Here is a 25,593-nt window from a genome sequence, read left to right as displayed (position 1 = left end):
AGATCAATGCAGTCAGACTGAAGGTCTCTCACTGTGGATTCCAGGAATTGATTCAATATTTCAAGAAGAGGCTTTGCTCATATTGATCACATCAGTAATTTTATTTTCTCTTTTCTGCAGTGGTGTGTTTGTGGAGGAGGAACTACCAGTTGTGCCTGTACCTTCTTGAACGCTATAGAAATTATAACCATATAACCATTATGTTTGAATGATTTATAGTATTAGGTTGATTTCACATAAATACTGAGACAGGTACATTGATCTTATAGGTCTATTGATAAATACTACAAATCATACTACAATTGGGTCCTGTATTGGTTGTCGCCATAGGTTGTCGCAGACGACACGTAGGTAGCCAATACAAACCCTGAATGAAAAGGACAAATAATTCTTGAAATAAAATATATAAAAAGAAGATTAACCCTCACATCCCCATTGTGGTGTTCCTTATAGTGAATATTTTTGTGTTCTCGGGCAGGCTTGTTCATGAATTTAATTTAATCGGAGACTATAGTCAGGCATCTGGACCGCTTTATTGACATTAGCGTTTCCGCCACAGTTTAAACTGACAGACAGACGAGAGCCTTGGCGTAGTTACAGACAACTAATGTGTATACAAATATCAGATCGAGCTCAAATAGCACAAACACGTTTGTTAATTGTTCCTGATAGCGCCCTTCTGCTAACGTCTCTAGCCGTTGGACTGTAAAGCCAGCCAGAGTTCGTCGTTAGCAGTGATGTCTCTGCCTCCAGAGAAAGTTTCCGAGCTGAAGCAAATCATTCACAACCATCTGCTCAAGGTGAGCAGCGTAAGCTGTTATTTCCACTCATGTTAGTTCAATTGATTATGATTGTATGTTAACTTATTGTCTGGTGTGCACACAGTGAGATAGCACTACTTAAACAAGGGATATATTCATCATGGATATATGTTAGTATTACCTTTGTTGTTTTCAGACCCCAGCAGCAAAGCACCACCAGTTTATGCTTCACTATACTTTCTGTGTCCTACTAATGACTTTTAAAGGACCGGTGTGTCTGGCCTACACAGACTGATCTCTGACACAGTCTTTTTTGTGTATGTTTGTCTGAACTTGTACAAAAACTAGTGCAGTGCCTGTTCTAAACCTTGGAATGTGCTTATCGTGTGTCCAAATCACACCAAACTTGGCACTGCACTTCTCTGGACCAGTTAGAATACACATATCAAGTGTGAAGCCAATAAGTTGCACATTTTGCAAGATATGTGCTCCACATACAGACAGACAGAGATACATTTTTAGAATTAGTAGGTAGATTGAAATGAAGATGATGCAGATGATAGGATTGTATTATCACACAACTTCATGTTTAAGTATTTACCTGACAGCTTTAACTCATTGATGCAGACCTATTTATGCAGTTATCTAAGACGGTGTTTGAAAATATTGTTGATGGGCAACTCTCATGCAGATTTTCAAGATATAAGAGCAATGCTACATTTTCCCAATCACTTCCTCCAACACAGTGAAGATGGATGAGCATGAGGAACACACACAAATGGGTGGCAAAGATGTGGAAAGCCAAAGCTACATGATTATCTTACAATAGTGAGGGAGTCCATCTTAATCAGATGTCATCATAACAAGTGATGATTATAAGGCCTGTAGTTACCATGAAATGTCTCTTTGTGATCTTTGTTGAGGCAGCGTTAATGAGAAAGAGGTGTTAAATCTGTGTATTTTCTTTGTTTGTTTTTTTTGGTTATCAGAGTGGTATACGTGGGAAGATCCGCGAGGTGCTGGCTGAGAATGTGAGGGATGATCAAGGGCAATCACATCAATCTCTGTCTGAGGCCGATTTTCTAAGTGCTCTGCAGAACAGGGGTATAATAGATGATGTAATGAAGGACCTACACTTTTACCAGGTAGAATGACCGTTTGCCAGCAGCTTTGAATACTTCATGATTAGATCGAGAAATAGACCTATTTTCCAGATGTATGTCAAAAACAAATATTTGCATAGATTTCTGAATTTGACTTTGGTCACATGCTTACTGTTCTGCACTAACTGTTGTTGTGTCTGCTTTTTAATAGGAGGCACCCATGGATGCAAAAAATGGATCTCCTCCCAAGCATGCTCCAGACTTTGTCAACAAAGAAATCACTCAGCCGAAGAAATGTAAAAAACGTAATTTACCAATGCAAGTAAATCAACAGCATACAAGCAAAAATACTTGTAGAGTTCGAAGGTTATACAGCGCAGACTTTATTCTTTGAGCTGAGCTTTTGGCACTTATAATAATAATAATGATGATAATAACCTCTATTTATATAGCACTTTTTACAAACAGAGTTTACAAAGTGCTTTGACAACAAAGCAAGAAAGTAAATTAATACTTGAACACGTAAAAGAAGTAACATGATAATAAAAATAAGTAATAAAGTAAAAGAAAAGTAAAAAGAAAAAAAAAATCCCAGTATAACATGAAAGCAAATCTATAAAAATGGGTTTTAAGAAGTGATTTAAAAGAATTCACTGACCCTGCGAGCCTTATCTCTTCAGGTGGGCCATTTCAAAGCCGAGGGGCCCTGATGGTAAAGGCACTGTCACCTTTTGTTTTCAATCTCGACTTTGGAACAGCAAGCAGGGCTCCACCTGAGGATGTACAGCTGCGTGCAGGCACATAAGGGGTCTAAGGGGGGTTCTGTGATGTAGCTTGGGGTCAAACCCTGGTGTGCTATAAAAGTGATCAGAAAAATCTTAAAATCTATTCTAAAACAGACAAGGAGCCAATTAAGAGAAGGAAGGATCGGGTGATTTTGCCTTTAAAGAGCAGTGAGAAGCCGAGCTGCTGTGTTCTGAGCTAGTTGGAGGTGGGAGAGTGACTTATTACTTTGACTTATGCCAGAGAGGAGGGGGTTACAGGAGTATAGTGTAGAGAAGAAGAGAGCATGGATTAATTTTTGGTGTGAAAGGTTTGATTTTAGAGATGGTTCTGATTTGTAGGAAGCAGGACTGAACTACTTTTTTAATTTGTGGTTTGAAAGTGAGGGATTGGTGAAACAGAACTTCTAGGTTTCTGGCAACAGGCTTTACACTGACTGACCAGGTACCAAGGCTGCGTTCAATCTGCATGATGGGGTTAGGTGGGTTGAATAACATTATTTCTGACTTTGAGTTGTTGAATTGTCATCCAACTGTTGACATCATTAAGATAGTCTAACACAGCAGTTAGGCTTTCAGTGTCATCAGGTCTCAGCGGAAGGTATATCTGTGTCATCTGCATAGTAGTGAAAGGAGATGTTATAGTGTTGGATGATTTGGCCAAGAGGAAGCATATAAATAGAAAATATAATTGGACCTAAAATGTAACCTTGTGGTACATCACAGGTAAAGTTTGTTTTAGAGGATGTGCACCAGGGTGTATGCTAAACATGTTTGTGTGTAGAGTTTTGGACTGTTTTTTCTGTGGAACTGCGCGTTTTGTTTTGCAACTCGACCGTCGTTCAGCAACACCACATTGTTTACTCCAGGGATCAGCTGATGGTGCTGAAGCCGGCCAGGTTGGCGACTGGGAAAGCGGACATCCTGGCTGAACTTTGGAGAAAAACACACCGGGGTTGCAGAGGAAAAGGATCAGTGAGGAGGAGGAAGAGAACCAGGTCCGCTAAACAACAGATATGTGGAGAAGAGGAGATATAAGCTGTATCTCCCCTCTCTCATCTCACAACATGAGATCACATGGGAACAAGATGGACAAGCTGACTGATTTTTTGGTCATATTACAATCAAGGACCGTATTTGTCACCTGCACATTGAACTGTTGGCTGTGGGACTCTGTCCAAATATCATGTTTACATGGATAAAACAAAATTCACCCAGTCACCTGCAAAACCAGAGGGGAAAGGACCCTGGACCTGCTGTATGCTATACGGTAAGGATGCATAAGGGTCTTCCTCCTTCCCCCCTCTGGGGAGATCCGATCACATGCTTCTGGTGAAAAGGCAGCCTGTGATCACAAAGACATTGAGGAGATGGTCAGAGGTGGCACTGCAGGCCTGTTTTGAGGTGACTGAATGGGATGTACTCTTTGAGCCCTGCGGACAGGACATTGATGGGCTTACAGAGTGCATCACGGATTATATAAACTGCGGACTGCAATGTCCCATCAAGGACAGTTTGCTGTTACCCAAATAACAAGCCGTAGGTAACAAGACAACAAAGCCACCCTCAACGAGAAGAAGAGGGCTTTCAGAGGTGAGGAGCAGAGGACTATTCAGAGGGAGCTGAAAATCAAGATCAATGAGACAGAGGACAGCAACAGGAGGAAGCTGGATTGGAAACTCCAGCAGAACAACATGAGGGAGGTCTGGTGTGGAACGAAGACCATCACGGCTTCAGAACAGCTAGTGGCAGAGGAACTGAGGGCAGCTTGGAAATGACCAATGAATTTAATCTATTTTTAATAGATTTGATACAGTGGCCCCTGCCCCCCCTAACTCTTCTGCAGTCTGTTTCCAAACCCCTGCCCCTGTTGTGTTATGGATTGTGAACTACCTGAATGGTAGACCACAGTATGTGCGCTTGCAGCACTGTGTCTGACAGAGTGGTCAGTAACATCAGGGCCCCCACAGGGGATGGTCCTCTCTCCTTTCCTCTTCATGCTCTACACTATACCAGACCTGTCCTGCCAAATCCAGTTGGAGTTTTCTGATAGCTCTGCAATAGTTGGATGAATCAGCAAGGGTGAGGATGCTGAATACAGGGCTGTGGTGGGTAACTTTGTCACATGGTGTGAGCAGAACTACCTGCAGCACAACGTGACAAAGAGAAAGGAGCTGGTTGTGGATCTGAGGAGGGTCAGGACACCGGTGACCCCTATCTCCATCCAGGGGGTCAGCGTGGACAGGTTTAAATACCTGGGAGTGTTCATAGACTGTAAACTGGATTGTGCTAAGAACACTGATGCCCTCTACAAGAAGGTCCAGAGCTGCCTCTATTTCCTTAGGAGACTGAGGTCCTTCAACATTTGCCGGACTATGCTGAGGATGTTTTATGAGACTGTGGTGGCCAGTCTTCTCCTGTTTGCTGTTGTGTGCTGGGGTAGCAGGCTGAGGGTTGGGGACGCCAACAGACTCAACAAAGAGTGCATTTTGGTAGTCTCAGTCTTGCACTGAAATATCTGCACATATCCATGCTTGCACTAAATACTGAATGTACAGAACGCACATATTGTATATATTTCATGGAGCAATTGTATCAAACACAATTTCCCCCATGGATCAACAAAGTTTTTCTGATTTTGATTACATATGGTGACTGAGCAGGTTCTTTCTAAAAGGTAAAAATTAAACCAACTAAGTGCAGTGTCCTTGATACCAACCCAGGTTTTTGATGGGCATGGTCTACAGTGTCAAAGGCTGCACTTAAGTCTAGTGGGGTTAAAATTGCGCTCTCTCCTCTGTCAGCTGATTAAAGAAGGTCATTGGTTACTTTGAGGAGGGCAGTTTCTGTACTGTATGTCTGCTCTTAAACCTGATGGAAATTTCTCAAAAATGTTATTATGACATAAAAGACATTTTTTTTATAATAATGAAAGTTAAGAGATTTACCTAAAATTCTTAAGAACCTAGGGATCAAGGTTATGTCTCTTGAAAAATGCAAAACATATTAAAAAACACTGGGACCATCTGTGTTAATAACCTCTTTGAGAAATTTGATGTGAATGATATCAAGGCTGCATGTAGTTGATTATGATTAGTTTCAAAAATAGATATGATTGTCCCCCTTCAATTTACAATGGCATTTTCTATTGTACTTACATGCCTTTTTCAGAGCTTAAAGAACAAAACAAATGACATCCTACTTTAAAGCTTAATTAAAAGTCCCAATATTGGTGGACATCAATTCAAATACACAGAAGTACTTCAAATGACAAATAGTAGTCTCTAATAATACTGAACATTATGACAGTAGAAATTCAGAATATCCAATCAGAGATTTTGTGACAAAAAAAGAATCGTGCAAAATATAAATGAGAGGAATAATTAGCCAAACCTCAAAAAGGCCATGACTAACACTGATTTTATAAATTCATAAACAGCGAAAAACAGGGATTATAAAGTAACTCATGACTGAACAGTATCTATCTGATATAATATGCAGTATTTATCTATTGACCTTTTTTTAAATTCATACTCTACATGAATCCATGTTGGGTTTTGTTGTTTAACTTATTACAATAAGTTTAACTTTTTCTTTGATACAATGGTTACTCTGTTAGAAATGTATCTTTGATTCTAGCTTTTACTGCATCGAAATTCCTGCCTCAAAGTAATTCTTGTTCCCTGTATGTACGATTTTTAGGACATATTGTAAAGCTGAGCACTGCACTCTACAGTTTTGAGTGTGTTAGATATAAAATATCATTGTTAACGTGTACAAAATGAGTGATGACATTCTTTTCTTTCTCTTAGACAATATCGATCCATCAAGGTGTTACCTTTTTCTGCAAGTACTTGGTGGTAAGGCCTTTCTGGAGCACCTCCAAGAGCCTGAGCCTTTACCAGGTCAAGTGTGCTCGACGTTCACACTCTACATTCACTTCCGCAATCAGAGGTTTCACTCAAAGCCAGTGCCCTGTGCCTGTGAACCCAACCTGGAGGAGGGCTTCCTCTTGGAGATTCATAGAGATGGAAAAGGTACTTTTCAATTGGCAATGTTGATGTCATTCAGCTTCATGTGTTGCACACTGTTGCATCATGTTGCTTCAAATATTATCTGGACTGTGTTTTTAACTTTTCCCACATTTGTTTGACATGAACTGTTGTCATAGACTACTGCTTTAAACCCAGTTATGCATGTCATTGCTTTTGATTTTGCAGGAGAAAGCAATAAAATGGCAGATGCAACTGCCTTGTTGTCTGTGAGTGACCCGGTTCACTTGGTGCTGATCAAAATGGACACCACCAGTGAGACAACGCTGGTCTCATCCTACTTCCTGGACTGGAGGACAGTCCTCAGCTCACCCAGTGGAAAGACCTGCTTTGCTATAGAGCTGATGGGAGTTGGTGAGGAAAAAATATGCTGCAGTGAATGCAGGATTGATAATATATACAAAAATGTATACATTTTTCTGGCGCATCATATCTATAGCTAAGAGCTAAGAATAATTAAGATTCTAGCACACATGGACAAATAAGACATAAAAAATTCAACCATAATAGTAAAATAACATTATCAGAAATGAAAACTCCTTACATTTAAAATTTTATTTGAAACAAAGAAGTCTGTCTCCTCCCTCAAAATAGATCCTGTTCTTCATTTCTTAACAATAAGCTAACCTAACTGGAATGAACCTAAATGTGAAGTGATAACAAAGAAAACAATTTCCTCTTCACGGAGACCATTAAATTTCACTGATTCTACTGCTAATGATTGTGTATGTGAATGTAGCTTTTTACACACAATTGTATAATGCATCTTTAAAATCACTGTAATAAAAAGTAACCGGCTGTTATCTCTAGAGAAACCCAACGTTACCCACAGCGAGCCAGCACTTTGGCGACTGTGGAGAGAAAAAACACCCTCAGTAACTGGAAGAAAACCCTTGCATACCAGACTTAGTCTGAATTTGGAAGTAAAAAGTTATGGGCCATCGTCGCTGCAATGTCTTTAAGACATTCCTGAAGTTTAACTAAGTGATTTGATTCATCTGGCTTCATAGATATGTACAGCTAGGTGTCATCTGTGTAACAATGGAAATGTGGTGCTGTCTGATTATGTTGCTTAAAGGAAGCACATTTAAAGCAAACAGTCTATGGAATCTACATGTTGATCCAATCTCTGTAACAGAATCTTATGATCTGTGGTGTTTAAAGCAGCACTAAGATACAGCAGGACGAGTATCGAGAGAAGTTCATGAGTTTATTTGTTATTATTAGTAACTTTTAATAGTGCTGTTTCTGTGCTGTGATAGATTCTAAATCATGACTGAACATTTTCCAACAAACCATTACTGTCTTAGTAATCACACAGCTGGTTAGCAGCAGCTTTTTCAAGGATTTTGGTCTTTAATTAGCTAAAACTGGGCAATATATGCAAAGGTTTAAAGTACTGCTACCTTATAAGACTTCGGTACATCGCCGATTGATAGAGATATAGTATATTAATCTGATTTAATATAGAACTGTTGATAAGAGGAAAAATGTCCTTAAAATTTCTATTTGGGATAGGGTCTAATAGAGAAGTTGATACATTTGTACATCAACTTTGTTCAGACATCTCTTGTGTCCATTGAGAAACCATCCTGAAATACAGTATGCATTTCAAATTTTCGAATCTATTGTTTATATGCTGTGCCTACAAAGAGTTAGAGGCCAGAAGATGCAATATTCTGCAGTATTTTATAAGCATTGAAAATCAATCAGAGAAAATCAATTATTAAATAATCTTAAATTAGAGGAGGAAAGACTATATCTCTCACCTCTTGTTAATGATCTTGTGACCTCATGCTCTCTGCTAGCCCCCAGGCTGGGAGCCACTGCTGTAAAATATATTAACAATTAATACTTTGTATTAGCTGCGAGGTAATAAGTTGATATGCTTGCAATACAAGATTTTTGTATGTGTGCGGATGGATGTCTCTCTCTCACCAGGCAGTGAATCTAAAGTCCCAGCCGGAGTTCTTACAGTCAGTCTGGAGCTCTACCCTCCTCTCACAGAGACTCTGAGCACTGATATCATCAGCACACAGGTCAGCACACTGGAGTCTCTCTATATCTTTGTCTATTTATTCATCAGCTGTATCAGGTTTTAGCAGTTAAGGGAAAAACTCATCAGCCACTCAAAGTGAATGAATACAACTGAAGGCCTTTAATATTGCTGAGATTGGATATAAAGGCTACATTGTAAAAGGTCTATATTTACTGCATCATGTGACTGTGTGTTTCTCATCCAGCAATCCCTGGAAAGAAAGAGGACAGCAGAGAAGGAGAGGCTCTTCCTGGTTTATGCCAAACAGTGGTGGAGGGAGTTCCTTGAGATACGACCGTCGCACCAATCCAAAATGGTCAAGATATTTGCGCAGGTTCATCTAAGTCACATGTTTGACTGAAATTAATAATTAATTTTCACATAATTTGCTAATTTTTGAGGACATGTACATGTCATGTATGTCCACACACTTATGAGATAGTTTCTAAAAAATAGCAAATTAATTGCAGTTTTCACAGGTTTAGTATGTTAGTGGTTTGGGGCGAGACTAACCAGTTTATCCTGAACTCTCTTTGTGTGTCTGTGAATTATGCAGGATGAGAATGGCGTCAACCGACCAGTGTGTTCCTATGTACATGTCCTCCGGGTGGGGCGGCTGCTGGAGACTCCTCGACAGGCAGCCCGTTTCGTCAGCCTGCTGGCCCATGAGAAGGCTCCTGTGGTGGGAGGAGGAGGGGGCGGGCAGGAGCAATGGTGCACATTAATGGCTTTCCTATGCCGAGGGAAGGTAAGGAGAAACAGACCTCTGACATCTACAGTGGTCAGCCCATTTTTTAGAAGACAATGCACTCTCTGTAATGGCATCGTCGAGAACAGTGGTCGCCAACCCATTGATCATGAAGGACTGGTCGATCTTGACAGTCTTCACTGGTGATCCCTGCTCTGGGCTCACTGGCTGCATGCGTTTTCTCTGCGGATCAGTTGTTATTGTTTATTTGAGTACGCAGGACTACTTTTATACAAGGAAATAGTCATTTTTATTCCCATAATCAAGGCAATGCCGATAAGTAAAAACATTGTACTGCAGTAGCAGCTCCTCTGCAGAAAATATTGTTGAACTGAGAAGCTAAATGTGCATTGAATAGATGTTGTATATGAATTGATATTACTATATTACTGCCTTTCTTTGTCTATATTCATGCTCGTACATTGAGCCTTTAACAGAAATTGCAAAAATAATACATATGTGTGGGTTTTTTGGAAGATATCGGGGTAGTAGATCTCGGCTTACATTTAGAATTAAAAAGGTTGGTGACCACTGATCTAGAGAAAGGCATCATAAATGGTTGTTCCATATCAGTGTCCCTGTTTAACTTGGCAATGAACATGCTGGTGAAATCAGCAGAAGTGGATGTAGAGGTCTTCTGTCCAGGTCGGGCATCCGTCAACCCCCGTTTAAAGCTTTCATGGATGACTTGACGGTCACAACAGCATCAGTGCCAGGATGCCGATGGTTCCTACAGGACTGGAGAATGTCATAACTTGGGCTAGGATGAGCTTCCAGCCATCCAAATCCAGAACCTTGGTTCTGAACAAGGGAAGAGCATGTAATAAGTACCACTTCTCTTTAGGAGGTGTCCAGATTCCATCAGGGTCTGATAAGCCTGTGAAGAGCCTGGGCAAGATCTTTGACTGCATCCTGAGAGAAACAGTGTCAGTCTAGTCAGCCTGCATATACCGTAACTGGCTCTATGGATCTATCATCATGGTATACTGCAGAGACTCTGGCCGCTGCTGATATACAAAGTCCCAGTGACCATTGTTGAGGGCTTGGAGTTTATGATCACCAAGTGTGGCTGGGCCTGCCAAAAAGCCTAGACAGCATTGCCCTTTACTGGCACACCAACAAGGTGCAGTATCCTTTCACCAGCCTAAATGAGGAATCCATGGTCTACAAAGTCAGAGAGATACTCCTCTACAGACACCAGCTGACAACAGAGTCTCCTCTGCAGGTATCTCAGTCAGAACTGGGAAAAAGGGGAGGGTGCAGGAGGCAGTCTATCAGGCAGAAGCAAGGCTGAGACATCACATCGTGGTGGGCATGGTGGCAGCAGGACGAACCGGACTTAGCTGCCTCATTAGACCTCGGTACGACAAATCCCAGGGGAGAGAAACATCGGCTGATCCAGGGGGAGATCCGTGCAGAGGAGGACCATGGCAATACGCAAACAGGGAGCTTGGAAGAACTGTGATCATCATATAGCCGATGAAATTAAGAGATGGCAGAACATAAGAAAAACAAAAGAAAAAATAGCTCATAATAAAACCTCTGCAAATAAAACAGGTGGGGGGAGGGCGGTGGAAGAGATGCCTCTGACCAATATTGCACAGGAGATGAGAGCTGTGTCATCTGTAGCACGAGTGCTCAGGTGCGACACATTGTAGCACACACAGAGCAGCTGTATCTGGGCTGATGATGGCCAGTGCCCTGGCAAGAGAGGGATTCTTTTTGCTTCTGTCAATCCAAACATGCTAACAGAGCAGAAAAAACCCTGCCGTCTCCTCCTCACCACAATAACTGCAGCCATCTGTGCGTAATGCTGTGTTGATTAGCACCTTCCTTTCTAGATGCAGTCTACCACCGCAATTATTTTCAGGCTTTGTTCTAAATTAAAGTATTTGCATCTACTCCTCCCAATGTTTTGCGCACTTGGATAGAAACGCAGTACAGTACAGTTTGCCATTCATACACACACATTCAATTCGGGGTTCTGCTCTACCCATCAGCCACAGCCACCCGGTGTATGATGATCAAAGACCCAAAACACTGTATGAACCTGGATTCATCACTGATGATGTGTCCAAGTTGCACCAGCTAGTGTCTTAAACTTGTCAAGACTTTGTTGAGACATTTATTTTTGAGACATTCAGTTGCAGTGTCAGCTGTAATATTATTGCTTAATGTAAATAACTATCTTGTCTGTGGTGTAGTGTTTGAGTGAGTGCCAGGCAGTCATCCAAACCTTCCTTTAATAGTCTTCATGTAAGTTTAAGTATAATCTTTCCTTAAAATTTCTATTTGGGATACGGTCTAATAGAGAAGTTGATACATTTGTACATCAGCTTTGTTCAGACATCTCTTGTGTCCATTGAGAAACCATCCTGAAATACAGTATGCATTTCATATTTTCTAATCTATTGTTTATATGCTGTGCCTACAAAGAGTTAGAGGTCAGAAGATGCAATATTCTGCAGTATTTTATAAGCAGTGAAAATCAATCAGAGTATAATCTTTGCTTTTTTTCTGCTATGTTATAGTTTGGACACACAGTATCTAACAGTGCTGCAGTGCCAATTGATGATACTCAGTTGCAGCATTTGTCTTTGCACTTTGTTTAGATGATGTTTGGAGATAACTGGATCGGTCCCTGATAAAAGGAAAGCAATCTTTAAAATTAACCAATTTTTATTTCCATCATTGTTAAACTCAGTTCTGTGAATAGATTAGATACATTATTATTTGTATATCACATTCTATCTGCATAGCACTTTCAGCAATGCTCAAAGACACTTAACATAGTACAGAAAAACAGAGAAAGCAGATACAAAGTGAATAACTATAAATATGTTATACACATCATAATTACATATTTCGCCTTTCATCCAAGAGGCTGCTTCAGACCAGAAAATATAAAAAGCTATGTGACTCTACTTGAAGTTTTGATCACTGCATTCATGAATTTGTAGTGTTAAAGTTGGAAGAAAAGGATTAAATAACTGAACTGTTTCTGGTTTTGCTCCAACAATTCGCACAGAGCCACATAAACTTGGTTTTACAGTGAATGCATTTCTGAGTATAGCTGTTCTGCCCTCTGGTAAAAGTTGTGATTTGCCCTTTAATATATTTCATTAAAAAAGGGAGTTCATAATTCATGTAATGTTAAAAGTAACTTTTTACAGCTAAAAAAGTGATAATATTACATTGCTTTGCATTATTTCATGATGTACTCTTATTTTGAAGGCTTGTAAGAGATACGCTATGCATTACGGGATAGACACAAGTTGTTGTGAACAAGCAAAGCTCTGATGAACATGATGGAGGTTTTTCCTTGTGTCTTAAACTTCTCCTAGACACCTTCGAAAGCAATGGCTTTTTTACCATCAAAGTCTTTCACCTGTCAATTGAAACCGTAAATAAAGGAGCAAGGCGCTCGCTTCCTGGCTCGTGAAAACCGAGTTTGGCTGGCTGTTTATCTGCGTTAACATACTGGATGTATACAGGGCCGCTGACAGGTTTGGCTGGGCCCGGGACAAAATTCTCTCAATGGGCCCCCCCCCCCCCCAAAAAAAAAACCCACACACACCTCTACTTTCTCAGTCCCTACCCTACCCTTAAATGACGGAAATTCAAAAAAATACTCATTACTCAACAAACAATTTATTTGAACATTTTAACATTAACTTTGTGTGCCATGCGCCTGACTTTTGTGGTGTCCAGCTTCTTTGCAAGCTTGTGTTCTATGGAAAGCATTGCCAGCCCGTTGAGCCTCTCCTGTGACATCTTTGAGCGCAAGTAGTTTTTTATAAGCTTCAATTTGCTGAAAGCTTGCTCACCTCCAGCCACAGTCACAGGCATGGACAGGAAGATCCTGAGCAAAATGCAGAGGTCCCCATAAATGCTCCTGAATCACTGTGTCTTTCTCTCTCTCTCCCTTCACTCTCCTCCCCTTCTCTCTCACTGGTAGCCTGTTCTTCCTCTCACTCATCCTCTTTGGTAGCCTGTTCTTCCTCTCTCTCATACTGTTTGGTAGCCTGTTCTTCTTCTCTCTCATCCTCTCTAGCCTCTCCTATAAAGGTGAAAATATTTCGATAAAAAGGGCTATATCTAAATTAACAGGGGTCAAAATGAACCATTTAAAAAATAACAAATTGAAAACCCCTTAATTTGATGATTTAACACAGAAAAGAATAGACTGATCAACTTGGCTAACTCTATCCCAAAGACTACAAAAGTTTAAAAATCTAAGGTTTTTTTTTTTGTTCCCAAAATTGTCAAACGCCGAAACACAACCACAGAATTCGCTTGTGCAGCTCCCAAACACATGACGTCGGGATGACAAGCCCATTTACTACGGATAAACCAAAAGGATTATTTACAACTTTAATTGGATAGGCTATGGATATGGACTGAGTGAAGTTATGGCTTTCAGAATCATACCACAATAAAACTCACGCTATTGTATTCACTTAGAGCTCATTAACTGCACATTTCATCGACCATTTATTTATCACCAGACCCGCGTGTATGTCCGCTGAACTTCCAGAGAATGTTTGGGGAACAAGGCGGAGCCCATTCATCTGGCGAGTTTCAAGTTAACGGCAATCAGAAACGAAGTTACAGGCTACCCCAAAACGTCACGTTTATAACCCATTCGTTAAATCTAACTCTATCTAAATGGCAATTCCACATGTTGCCATGCCACTGGCTTATTTTAAACCATGAGCCGCGTTACACTGGCTGTAATTCAGCTGACTGGGAATTATTCTCAAATCAATTCAGCCTGATTGGAGTGCGCAGCGCGTGCCTGCCTGAAACATTTGCGGGGTAATGTGCATATTCTAAGATTCAATTATATATAGGCGTATGAAACACAGTGTAATAAAGCCGTTGTGGTTATCAAATTATTCAATGCCCCCTGTCTGTCTGATATTGATCTCCGTGTGACTTTCTCATGTGGTGCTGCGCTAATATGTTTGACACGCCGCCTGTGCCTGTGTTACTTGACGACGGGGCTGGAAAAAGTTGGCCGTGTCTTACTGGCTGTGCTGCACAGCTGCCTTTACTGGTACCTGCAGCATCACCTGAGTCTTTTCTGAAATATTTATACAGAGATCCCCTCAGGCTTTCGGCTTCTTCCTCTCTTTTTCGCCTTTCTTTTTTTGGGGGGGCTCCTGACTTGTGCATGTTGAATCGACTTGCGCAGCGCGCACTGACCACTAATGGAATGATGTCGTCTTTTTTCTTCTCCAAAGACCAAACCATTTTGGCATTTGATAGGGGGTTATTGGCCGTTTTTTCAAGGGCAATGAAGGCAAACAATCTAGGAGTCATTAATTGAATGCAAATAAAGCACTTTTCTTCTCTAAATCAACACATTTTGAAGTATACATACAATAATTAATCCCAACTTCATGGGGGTCCAGTTATGGGCCCCCCCCATTCCAGGGCCAGTCCAGGGCCCGGGACAACGTACCCGTTTGTCCCCCCCTGTCGGCGGGCCTGGATGTATATAACACGTAGTGGGAACAGTACAATAGCTGATTGTGTCATTTCTGAGAAAGGAGAATTTGTTCACAGTTGACTGACCGATGCATTTTCATCTCCTGACTTGATAGCACAGAATTTCCCAGACCTCCACGGGATAAATGTTTCCTGCGTCTTCTCTGTGAGCGGCTGGCAAGACAGACAAAACACAACTCTCACAAAGTGGCCCCTGTCAGCTCTGATTTATGACTTTCATTCCAGGGAAAATTAATTTAGCCTCATCCCTCCCCAGCCTGTTCTGATGCTGCCGTCCATATTAGCACTTCTGAGGAGCATTTATCATTCTGACTTGCCTATAGCTTGAGCCAGCACATGGCAGCAGCAGCAGCAGCAACCACTTGCTCAACCCAGGCCCCAGAAAAGTCAAATGCAATTGCTTACAGTCATAGACAGTTTGATATGTACAGAGCTTATTTCCTCTCCTGCAGACCGTTCTTGTGTGTTCAACACTTCTGTGAAAGACAAACAATGCAGTGAGAACAGGATATAGTAACTCTGTTAAAAATGGACAGTTGTAGTGACATGATGAATCAGACAAGCAACAGTGAAGGAACCAGTGAATCTGTTCAAATTTGTTAGAATATCCAGTAATTAAACTTTGTGTTGTCAACTTGTCACAGTGTAAATAAGGAATTTGTCCTGTAACTGAGGCTACACTTAAAATTCAATATTACTTAAGTAATATTTTAGAAACAAGTATTTTTTAGAATAAAGCTTTAATATTTCTAGAACAGGGTAATAATATTGAGAATAATTGCATTGTTGGATAACTTTGTACTATTTTAGAAAATCAAGTTGTAATAGTTTGCAAGTCATATTTCTCAGAAAATATGTAACATTTTTGAAAATGTTGCAATGTTTAGAACAAAAATTGTCAAAATACTAGACAAGACAATAATTATAATAACTCAGAATAAAAGTCATTATCTTTTCAAGATAAATCCAAATAGATACAGATAAGATACAACTTGTAATATTTCGATAAGAAGGTGAGATGCATAACAAAATAATCTTGTACAAGCCTTCAGAACTTTCAACAGGAACTCATTGTTCCTGAGTGAATGGAGCAGGCTTAGGAGGCCAATAGGTTTCAGCAGGATTCAAAATAAATGACAACAAAATGCTGTTAATAAATGAAGGTTAAGGACAGTTGTTTCACTCTCGTGTTAAAGTTGAGATGTTAATCATACAATTATTTACAATTTGGTTTCCACATTACAAACTCTGGAGAAGAGCTGAACTCATTGCAGTTTTCCTCCCCAGGGGGATTGTGAAGACCATGCCACCTTGCTGTGCAGCCTCCTGCTTGGCTTTGGTTTGGATGCGTATGTGTGTGTAGGCACCAAAGCGAAGGGAGGGACACACACCTGGGTCGTGACCCGCGGTACGGATGGGAGCATTACATTCTGGGAGAGCCTGACAGCACACAGGTCTGTTGTTGATATTACTATTATTATTATTATTATTATTATCATCATGATTATTATTATTATCATTATTATTATTGTAAATTAATGTTGCATGTGGCACTCTAATATCATGTTGGACGCAAGCTGAAATGTAGTATGTTATAGATTTTGTGTGATGGATACATAAAATTGAAGGAGAACAACCATATTTCATAATGTGTGTGCATATATTGTGAGATTAACTACTTTCCTATTAGTGCTAAATCAGATTTGACACCATGACACATTTAGTAATAAACAGCATGAACACAATATGTAATACATTTCTCTGCATTTTGTAATAAATTATTACATAATGCAGTAGTTATTACAAAATGCATGGGTTGCATTTTTGTTTACGGAAATGTAATAATATGGTGCATTATGTGATAACCAACCAAAATGATTGTCTTCATTCATGGTTACAATTATTTTATGCATTCTAGCATGGATGACAGTGACTCAAAATTAATTTTAAAAATATACTATTTGTTCAGTAGATTAGTATTGCCTTCCATTGGTTAATAAGTGTCACTGTATTCACTCACTCACACACACACACACACACACACACACACACACTCACACACACTCCATTAAGCCATTATGCACTCAGGGATTAGAAAAAGACAGAAAATAGTTGCACAAAAAAGACCAATATGGAACCATACATAATTTCAAATTCTTTATTCTTTCAACTTCCAATATGATACCGCTTGTAAACAACATGGATGCACATGTTTGAACAACAGTATTACTTCAAACAGACTATGGCTTACATCTTAGACATAGCCAAAGATGTTCTATTTGTAGAAAAAAGTAGTAAGCTTAATTGAATATGCCTGGTAACTACTGTGAGCTATTCCAATAAACACTTATGGTTTAAACAGAGTGAGTGAAAACACTATTTTCCTGCCAGACACTTTCTAAAACCAAGCTAGGTTAGCTAGTGCAGTGGCTGTTAAAGGTTTGAGCTTTAATCTTAATCTTTTGTAACTTGTTTGATTAGTTGAGAAGCTAGCTTTCTCTTCAGTGAACTCTAAATGTGAAAACATATGAATCCTGCTTTGGGGATTAATAACATTTTATTCACATACCTTACAACATGATGCCTTCTATCTAGTGACTTTTGCAAACTGCAACCAAAAGGTATATACAGACAGATGATGTTGCATTGGTTCAGGGAACTCACTGAACTACCTAGTGTATTTATAGTATAAATATATACTTTAATATAAAATATAAACTATAATATATGATATATAATATATATATATACTGTATATAGTAGGCTAGGTTCTCGATGTAGTTTCCTACCATAGCCTTCATACCAGTACATTAGCAAGCACCATGTAAGAAAAGATGAACGAAAAAAAATGTTTTATGGTGAAATATATTTATTACCTTTTAATTTGTCAAAGCCAGTAGAGAAGAAGACATCTGTTTTGGACCATATTATTAAACTTCCGTAAAAAAAAAAAGTGCAACCCATGCATTTTGTAATAACTACTGCATTATGTAATAATTGATCACAGATTGCAGAGAAATGTATTATATATTGTGTTCATTACAAAACGTGTCAGATTATTACATAATGCGGGTGTTATTACATAATGAAGTGAAAATGTTTTACATTTTTAAGTTTTATCACATAATGTGTTGTTATTGCATAATGTGGTGTTACAGGCCTAAAAAATTATTTTAACTACACTCAGTTTTTGTTGTTGCCTTAGTTTGCCTCTTTTGTCAAAGTTTGTGTTTGTCGGAAGGATATCTCTGAATCCTGTGAACAGTTTTCCATGAAATTTGTTGACCAGGCTCTGGGCCAAAGAACAACTTTTTGTTTTTATCCACTTCTGGGATTTTGTTAATTAGATGTTGTGTTTGAGCTTTAACCCTGGAGATAATTAGGACCTGATTTCAAATCGGCCTGTCACATGATTATGGCACTCATAGTGCTTTACAGTACAGTTTTATTTAATTTTATATATTTATACAGCATAACTCTGAAGAGATACATTTGAAAGTGTGCTATTTTAATTATACCAACAATTGTGTGGGTTTCTAATTGGACTGAGTATTTGTGGTCAGATACCTCCATCAGGCCATTGACCCAGAAGCTCCGCCTCTGACCCCACAGCCCAAACCCTCATCCCCCTACCGCACTGTGGGTTGTGTCTTCAACCACCAGACCTTCCTGGCCAACTGCCAGCCATCTGATGCTGTAGAGCTTTGTGTCTTTGACTTCCAGGTAGGAGCATGGTGTCCCTTACATTTACTGTGATCCATCTCAGATTATATAATTTTTACATGGACATCATGGTTTTTACACCACAGTTCTGCCCACATTTGTTTTGTTTGTAGATGTTGTGTTAGTGTCTTGGTTTTGTTGAAATTAGTTTGAAATGAAAATCTTAATTCGTGCAGCATCAAACTCTCCATAGATCTAATTCATCGCTTCCTTTTTCCTCCTTTATTTCCTGAAGAATCAATCTTGTTGGAAGGCGATGAGTGAAGATGCTCTGAAGTCTGTCTGCGCCCCAGGCTCAGTCTCCTCTCTGCCCCCTCAACCTTCGCTCTGTGCCCCATCTCTGGATCCTGCTGCATCTAGCAACCAGTTGGAGCTTGAGATGCGCTACCTGGTTTCGGAACACAGGAAGGTAAAACATTCAGCTCAGCACTATAAGATGATTTCTAACTCACCTGGGGCCTGTACTCCAAATCAGGATTTGCGGTTACTGGGGTAACTTCAGGTTTATTTCAGGGTTTTCAGTCCTACAAAGCTTGTTCACTTCTAAAACAAGGGGATAAATCTCCATGGTAACTTATGATGAACAGCTAACCTGCTCGGGGGCATTAATTACTCCTATTTCTTTGATGTTCTCCATTACATATGTCATCTATTTCACTTCTGTCCGTCCTGGGAGAGGAATCCCTCACATTTGGCTCTCTCTTAGGTTTCTACATTCTTTTTCTCCTGTTAAAAGGTTTTTTTAGGTAGTTTTTCCTTACTCTTGTTGAGGGTTAAGGGCAGAGGATGTCACACCTTGTTAATGCCCTATGAGACAAGTTGTGATTTGTGAATATGGGCTATACAAATAAAATTTGATTGTTTGATTGAAGTTGGAGATAAGAGATCAACCAGTATAAAAATCTCTGTCCACTGACCAATCAATTCATTTGAAACATGACATCTCCGTAAGATCCCGTGGAGCAAAAAAAATTATCCCATGTAGCTTGGTGCACGGCTTGTTCGAGGGTCTCTGAGGAGGACAAGGGTCTTCAGAGAGACGATGAGTGTCTTTATAAAAGATATAGATTCTCATCAGAGGGAATATTAAACCTTTTGTCAGCTGCTGGAACTGAACATGGACTGACACGTAGGAGCAATGTGCTCACAGTACCACAGACTCACTGCATTGATCTATGTTTCTTTACTTGTTCAGAATCAGAAAAGCTTTTATTGCCAAGTAAGTTTACACATAAATGGAATTTGTTTTGATGTTGTTGGTGCATGTCAGACATCTCATATATGTATATATGACACAAATATAACAAGATAAAAAAAAATCAAGTATTAAAATTTAACAATATAAAAATATATACACAGTATGTTTTTGAAGGTAAAAAAGGAAAAATAGGAAGAGCAGTACAGTTGAGTAAGTACAGTGTTCACAGTATGCAGAGTATTTCCAATACAAGTATATAGCTGAGGTGGAGTGTGAAGGTGGAGTGTCAGGCTGGGTTCCGGGCCTTGTTGATAAGGCCATGAGGGGAGTGTCTCAAAGAGTTTGTGACCAGGGTGGGAGGGATCAGCCACCATCTTTCCTGCACACTTCAGAGTCCTGGAGGTGTACAGGTCCTGGAGCGACGGTAGATTGCAGCCAATCACCTTCTCTGCCAACCGAATGACACGCTGCAGTCTGCTCTTTTCCTTGGCAGTGGCAGCAGCGTACCAGATGGTGATGGGGATGTGAGGATGGACTCAATGATGGCTGTGTAGAAGTGCACCATCATTGTTTTTGGCAGGTTGAATTTCTTCATCTCCAACTGCCGCAGGAAGTACATCCTCTGCTGAGCTTTCTTGATGAGGGAGCTGATGTTCAACTCCCACTTGAGGTCCTGTTGTTGAAGTTACTTATATTTATGCAGTGGGTGTGTTAGCGGTGGAAAAACCAAACATAGTTTTTTACTCTTATCCGTCTCTTTAAGTAGGTTTATCCAATGAAATAAATATTTACTTGGAATGGGGGATAGATAGTTTACAGATTTACCTTGAGACAGCCCCCAGCCTCCCTCGCTCCCCTCTCTCTTGAAGACTCGAACAGCCAGCCCTCACCAAAATGACACCACACTGTTCAAAAGCGAGGATAAGGGAAGTATAAAACATTGTCTGATTGGTTAAGTCAATTCCCGGCACTAACCCAGCACATCTCAATCTCTCCCTTTTTCCAAATGCGCACAGACACGCTCCCTGCGCCATGGCGTACAAAAATAGTTCCATATGTTTTATTGACTAGTAATTTCAAGTTTTTACCACAATGTGTCCTCAGAGTCAGTGCAGACAGTGTGTGTCAAACTAAAACTCATTATAGAAGCTACGTCATGTGATTAAGTGAAACATTTCATCTCTCATCAACAAGCCATCTTCAGTTCAGTTCCACAGGTCTTCTTAGTAAAACAGCTTCATTTATCGTTATGTCGATTTCACCCAAAAAATTTTTTTCCCAAATGGCTCCATAACCTACACATTGTTCATATGCTGTAATCCCCGCCCCTTTTTTTGCACGCGATCGAATCTTGATGAGGCAAACCTGGGTTTACTTAACGAGTTGATAACCAGCTTTGTGTGACCGCCTAGCCTGTCTGCCATTGTTAGGTCAAGTTCCACCAGGATATCGGAAAGATATCATGGGTATGTTGAACTCGCTCGTAGTACAGGCCCTGGGTCTTTTGTGACTGTTTTAATTGAGAGACCGAGAGCTGCTGAAGTTTTATATTCTGTGTTAAAGAGCCACTGGTAAGAAACATGTTAGGGGATTTATCCTAACATGTAATGTAATGAGCTGATGATGGGCTCTGTGGTGCTCCCTCCCTTAGGACCTGGAGCTGGCAACAGTGTGGGATGATCACCTGTCCTACCTGCTCTCCTCTGCTTTATCAGCCTATGAGCTTGAGCGCTGCACTGGTGTGTCTTGTGGCAATGAGGAGTTCCAGGATGCAGTGAGGAGGGCAGTGCCAGATGGACACACATTCAAAGGCTTCCCAAGACACTTCCTGCACCGCAGTGCTCGTAGAGCCTTTGCTACTTGCCTCAGGTAAGATACATTTGTAAATATACTATATAGAAGCAGTGTGTATGTGCATGGAAAATGTTTAACAAGTTAAATGCTGGGTTGATGACGACAGACGTGCAGTGCTATATAGGTAGAAAACACTGAGAAAGATATCAAGAGAGTATGTAGTGATAAGAGCCATCGCAGGTGTCGATGCTGTAAACTAAAAAACGATCTCCGCAGCAGAATCAATATGTAACATCCTGCCTCTGCCTACTGCACCATCCGTCACCTGAATCCTCTGGAGAAATTGTTGCTGCTGTGAGCGCGTCTGAGCAGAAAATCTCCTGCTGCGTTTTGCATGTGTGAAAGGAAACCTCTGGAGAAAGTCCAGACCCAATGCTCTGGAGTTTCTCTGGAGGTCATGTTTGCAAAAGACTTAATGAAAACATTCAAGTTTGTTCATTATGTACTTACCACTCTGCCGATGGCGGGGTGGGTTAAGTGTTTGAGTCAACAAAGCACTTTTGGGGGTAAAAAGGGGTAAACAGCTTTGCTGCCAAATCCAATACAATTGTAGTAGATGGTGACCCCTTCTTTAAACAAAAGATGCTTCTATACTGCTCGTGTGGTGTCATCCAAGTGTAGGATAGCCCTGACATTCATATTCGACTCAAAATGGCGCCATTTACACAGTAGTTTTAGAATAAAATGTCCTGATATCCTCTGGAACTGCCTTCACGTTTGCATGCACACACTGCACACAAGCTCTCACCATGTGGTGCACGACAGCATCGCTAGTTCCAGTAGCTTCGCTATTTCAGTTAGTGGACATTTAGATAATGAGTGAATTTTTATTTTTGGGTAAGCTATCCCTTTAAGAGAGTTTATGTAAATAGAGCAACATAAAGCAACAGTACATAGATGCATGCACAGAATTCAATACAATGCTGCTGACAGATTTCAGTAACATCATAGACTGAAATATGTCTCAAAAGTCACACAATCGTCTATTATGTGTAAGTAACTTGTCTGTGAATCTATTGCTTCTAGGCAAAGGAAACGCCCATACTTGATGTTATCTATTTATTTGTAAAAAAAACTTTGCACTACCTCATATTTCTTGTCTCTTTCTGTGCAGGTCTCCGTTCTGTCAGGAAATAGTTAGTTGCCGTGGCGACCATGTGCGGCTGGCGGTACGAGCTCGGGTGTTTGTGTATCCAGAGAATGTTTGTGCAGTGTGGCTCATGTTTGCATGTAAATATCGTTCTGTACTCTAAACAACGGAAAGATAGTTTTCAAAAAACTACCAGTTTGTGTAGTACATTGGGCCCAGACAAAACTTTCTAATTTTTCTAATTTCTAATTTTGCATTAAAATATCTGCATCCATGAAAGATTAAATTAAATGAAGTTGTACTCAGTGATAAAGACATTTAGAGAGATGTTTGTGACCTTTGTCTCTACTCTGGTGCTCAGGCCTTTGTTTTGTAGTCAGCTTTTTTGCTATCATGAATATTTACAGGATCTCTTTTTGATTATAAGAGTCTTTAAATGTTAGAACTTGATTTAAATAATTCTTGGTTATTATATATGAATTGTTTTGGCTCAATTTTCACCAGTTTCAAAAGCAAAACACTACCTTAAAATCAAAAGCAATACCTTAAAATCTTGCACAGGAATCTAAAATACCTGTATAAAGTTAGGTAGAAGATGAAGCAGAAGGTTTTAAACATCACAGTGTTTATCATTGTCATCACCATAATAAAGTGGTCATGATTATATTAATGAGGTTCAATGTGTTGTATGTACTACAGATAATACTGTGATGGTGGACATGAAACCAAACCATACACTGTAAAAGTAATTGAAAGGAAAGTAGATGCTTTTATTTTTTGTTTGTTTGTCTTTCCTCGACTGTCATATATTTAAGTTGTAATGTAAGCTTAGTGAAATATTTGCCGAAATGTGTGGAAGATGCTTGGAAATGTAGCATTGATTCGTATTGCATTGCCTGAGTCAGTTTAGGCTTGTATGAGTTAACTGCATTCTAATGACTGAACATGTGATATATTTTTTTGCACTTTGGTTATAAGAACAGCATTTTGTGATTAAAGGTAAGGTTTGACTATTTGCATTATGAATTTTACACATAGAAACTGATGGCCCCTGTCTTATTTAACCCATTCTACCTGATGTACACCAGGTAACTGGTGGGCGGAGACACTGGTAGTTGGAAGCACCTGGGCCTGGTGTTCTCCCTGCTGTAAAAACCCATCCTCCTGGCTGAGACTTGCTCTCTCTCTCACTCAACTGACTTCCGTGTATAGGCGTTGCTTTGTTCTGATCCATTCAATATTATCTCTGCATCACACACGCCCCATGCACCCTCACTTCTGATTCCACTGATGAACATACCTCATTACCTATTTAGTTTGTGTTATGTTTGTTGTCAGATAATTTTTTGCTTTCAACCAGCGTCTCCCTCTATTTCTGAGCCGAGTCCTGACAATTAGGGGCTCGTCCAGCCGTGTTTTAAAACTGGGCCAAACCTATCATAAACTCTAGACATATACATCTGAAATACATTAATTCAACACTAGATGGTGATCTAAGACTAATGTTGGCCCTGGATACCAGCAACTGCTCTCTGTTCTGTTCTTACTGGCTTGTTCCAACACAGTACACACCCATATGCTTACAGCTCTCAAGAGCTTCTCTGCATACAGACTGGACAACATGTCTTCGGTCACTTTATTGGTCCACTCCAGCTCTCAGTGTTTGATGAGGTGTGATGAAATCACTAGGCGCATATTTAATCAATCGTGATATATAGTGTAAACAAGGAATAATCGTCAAGAAACCCACCACTGTAGGGAGAACTACGGAATTCTGCAGAATCCCATGGATATTTTTCAGTTTTGAAAGTGAGTAAAACCACAGTGAGCCTATTATTCAGAAATCCCACAGGAGTTGACTTCTAATTTGACACTGACTGATTTTGAAATTGCAGAGAAGGCAAAGTGACAGTTGCCTAGCTGGGTGAGTTATTGTGTTAGGAGAAGTCAGTTCACAAAGTTTTGCTCTGATTGGAGTTCTAGGGGAATGGTTGACACATCAGCCCAAACTTAGCTGCCTATGAGGATGGCCAATTAATTCGATTTTTCCAGGAGGTAATTTGCAATTCTGCATTTGCCCCAGAGTTGTTGAGCGTGAGGATCAGGGGGGAGGCTGAAAGAGCGAAATAGAGAGCTAATGAATAATTCCTCTTTTTTCTGAATGTCACACACGCAGACACGTGCACACCTTCACTTCACTCATTACTGTATACCACAGAAAAAATGTAGAGCAAAGGAAGTGTTTGATGCTGGGAACTCAGGTATGTTTTCAGCCCTTATTAAACAGTAGTACTCAGGTGTAATTGACTAATAGGCCCTGTGGGAAGGGATTTACTATATAAAACAGGAAGAGAGAAGAGAGGATGCTGGTTTCTGGTAAAACTGATTGTAAAAGCACCACTCACACCTTGCGTCTCCACCCATGCTGCTGACATGCAGTGTTGGGATTCAGGTGAGACTTTCTTGTTTCTTGTTCTAATGGTGCTGTGTGTATATTACCCTCGGTCACAAGGCATGTGTTAAGTATAGAGTGAAAATACATTCTTCATTTAAACAAAGCAATTAATTGATTAAAGGTAAAGCTTATATGCTGTAAATGGCTTTGTGGCCTGTACTTTGATGATTATATATAGATAGAAAAGACATACAGGTGGAAGTAACGTATGAATTCTGTTTTAATTATTATTTAATTATCGTGCAATCACTTTATTTTTTCACACATATAATCAT

At 40.0% G+C, this 25,593-nt stretch overlaps 1 protein-coding gene across 4 annotated transcripts; it reads left to right on the top strand.

Annotated features, from left to right (window-relative positions):
- The first annotated feature begins 540 nt into the window (after positions 1 to 540).
- On the top strand, positions 541 to 23,876 carry cep76 (centrosomal protein 76). 4 transcript variants are annotated; one of them, XM_069537541.1, is made up of 13 exons: positions 541 to 800; positions 1,751 to 1,906; positions 2,076 to 2,160; positions 6,459 to 6,683; positions 6,867 to 7,052; positions 8,640 to 8,737; positions 8,942 to 9,070; positions 9,293 to 9,484; positions 16,286 to 16,452; positions 18,562 to 18,721; positions 18,957 to 19,130; positions 21,571 to 21,788; positions 22,888 to 23,876. In XM_069537541.1, exons 1-13 carry the CDS (start codon positions 738 to 740, stop codon positions 23,024 to 23,026), a joined length of 1,992 nt encoding a protein of 663 aa, XP_069393642.1. In that variant the 5' UTR covers positions 541 to 737; the 3' UTR covers positions 23,027 to 23,876. The 4 variants fall into 4 exon arrangements, with proteins under 4 accessions (XP_069393642.1, XP_069393641.1, XP_069393644.1 ...); XM_069537540.1 differs by having other exon boundaries at positions 2,076 to 2,169; XM_069537543.1 differs by lacking the exon at positions 1,751 to 1,906 and having other exon boundaries at positions 553 to 800.
- The last annotated feature ends 1,717 nt before the right edge of the window (positions 23,877 to 25,593 follow it).

This window comes from Paralichthys olivaceus, chromosome 13 (assembly GCF_024713975.1).
Source record: "Paralichthys olivaceus isolate ysfri-2021 chromosome 13, ASM2471397v2, whole genome shotgun sequence".
Lineage (NCBI taxonomy): Eukaryota > Metazoa > Chordata > Actinopteri > Pleuronectiformes > Paralichthyidae > Paralichthys > Paralichthys olivaceus.
The sequence above is the reverse complement of the archived record's forward strand: the minus strand, read 5'-3'. Positions and strand labels throughout refer to the sequence as shown.

Coding starts and splice junctions, on each gene's coding strand:
- cep76 (XM_069537540.1), top strand. CDS start 738: ATGTCTCTGCCTCCAGAGAAAGTTTCCGAGCTGAAGCAAATCATTCAC. Junction 2,170..6,458: donor GCCGAAGAAATGTAAAAAAC/GTAATTTACCAA, acceptor TCTTTCTCTTAG/ACAATATCGATCCATCAAGG. Junction 9,071..9,292: donor TGGTCAAGATATTTGCGCAG/GTTCATCTAAGT, acceptor TGAATTATGCAG/GATGAGAATGGCGTCAACCG.